Genomic DNA, 501 nt, shown 5'->3' with positions numbered 1-501 from the left:
TGCAGTTCGTCACCGGCACCTTCATCGAGAAGTACGACCCCACCATCGAGGATTTCTACCGCAAGGAGATCGAGGTGGACTCGTCCCCCTCGGTGCTGGAGATCCTGGACACGGCGGGCACCGAGCAGTTCGCTTCCATGCGCGACCTCTACATCAAGAACGGGCAGGGCTTCATCCTGGTCTACAGCCTGGTGAACCAGCAGAGCTTCCAGGACATCAAGCCCATGCGGGACCAGATCATCCGGGTGAAGAGGTACGAGAGGGTGCCCATGATCCTGGTGGGCAACAAGGTGGACCTGGAGGGCGAGCGGGAGGTCTCCTTCGGGGAGGGCAAAGCCCTGGCCGAGGAGTGGAGCTGCCCCTTCATGGAGACCTCGGCCAAAAACAAAGCCTCGGTGGACGAGCTCTTCGCCGAGATCGTCAGGCAGATGAACTACGCCTCGCAGCCCAACGGGGACGAGCAGTGCTGCTCCTCCTGCGCCATCCTCTGAGGGCGGCGGG

General features: G+C 62.5%; 1 protein-coding gene across 1 annotated transcript; it reads left to right on the top strand.

The window, feature by feature from the left end:
• Positions 1 to 6: 6 nt before the first annotated feature.
• On the top strand, positions 7 to 495 carry RAP2B (RAP2B, member of RAS oncogene family). Its single transcript, XM_010004713.1, has one exon. It carries the CDS (start codon positions 138 to 140, stop codon positions 489 to 491), a length of 354 nt encoding a protein of 117 aa, XP_010003015.1. The 5' UTR covers positions 7 to 137; the 3' UTR covers positions 492 to 495.
• Positions 496 to 501: the final 6 nt, after the last annotated feature.

This window comes from Chaetura pelagica, unplaced genomic scaffold (assembly GCF_000747805.2).
Source record: "Chaetura pelagica isolate M959 unplaced genomic scaffold, ChaPel_1.0 scaffold829, whole genome shotgun sequence".
NCBI classification, from domain to species: Eukaryota; Metazoa; Chordata; class Aves; order Apodiformes; family Apodidae; genus Chaetura; species Chaetura pelagica.
Note: the sequence above shows the minus strand (reverse complement) of the source record. Positions and strands in the feature narration are given on the sequence as shown.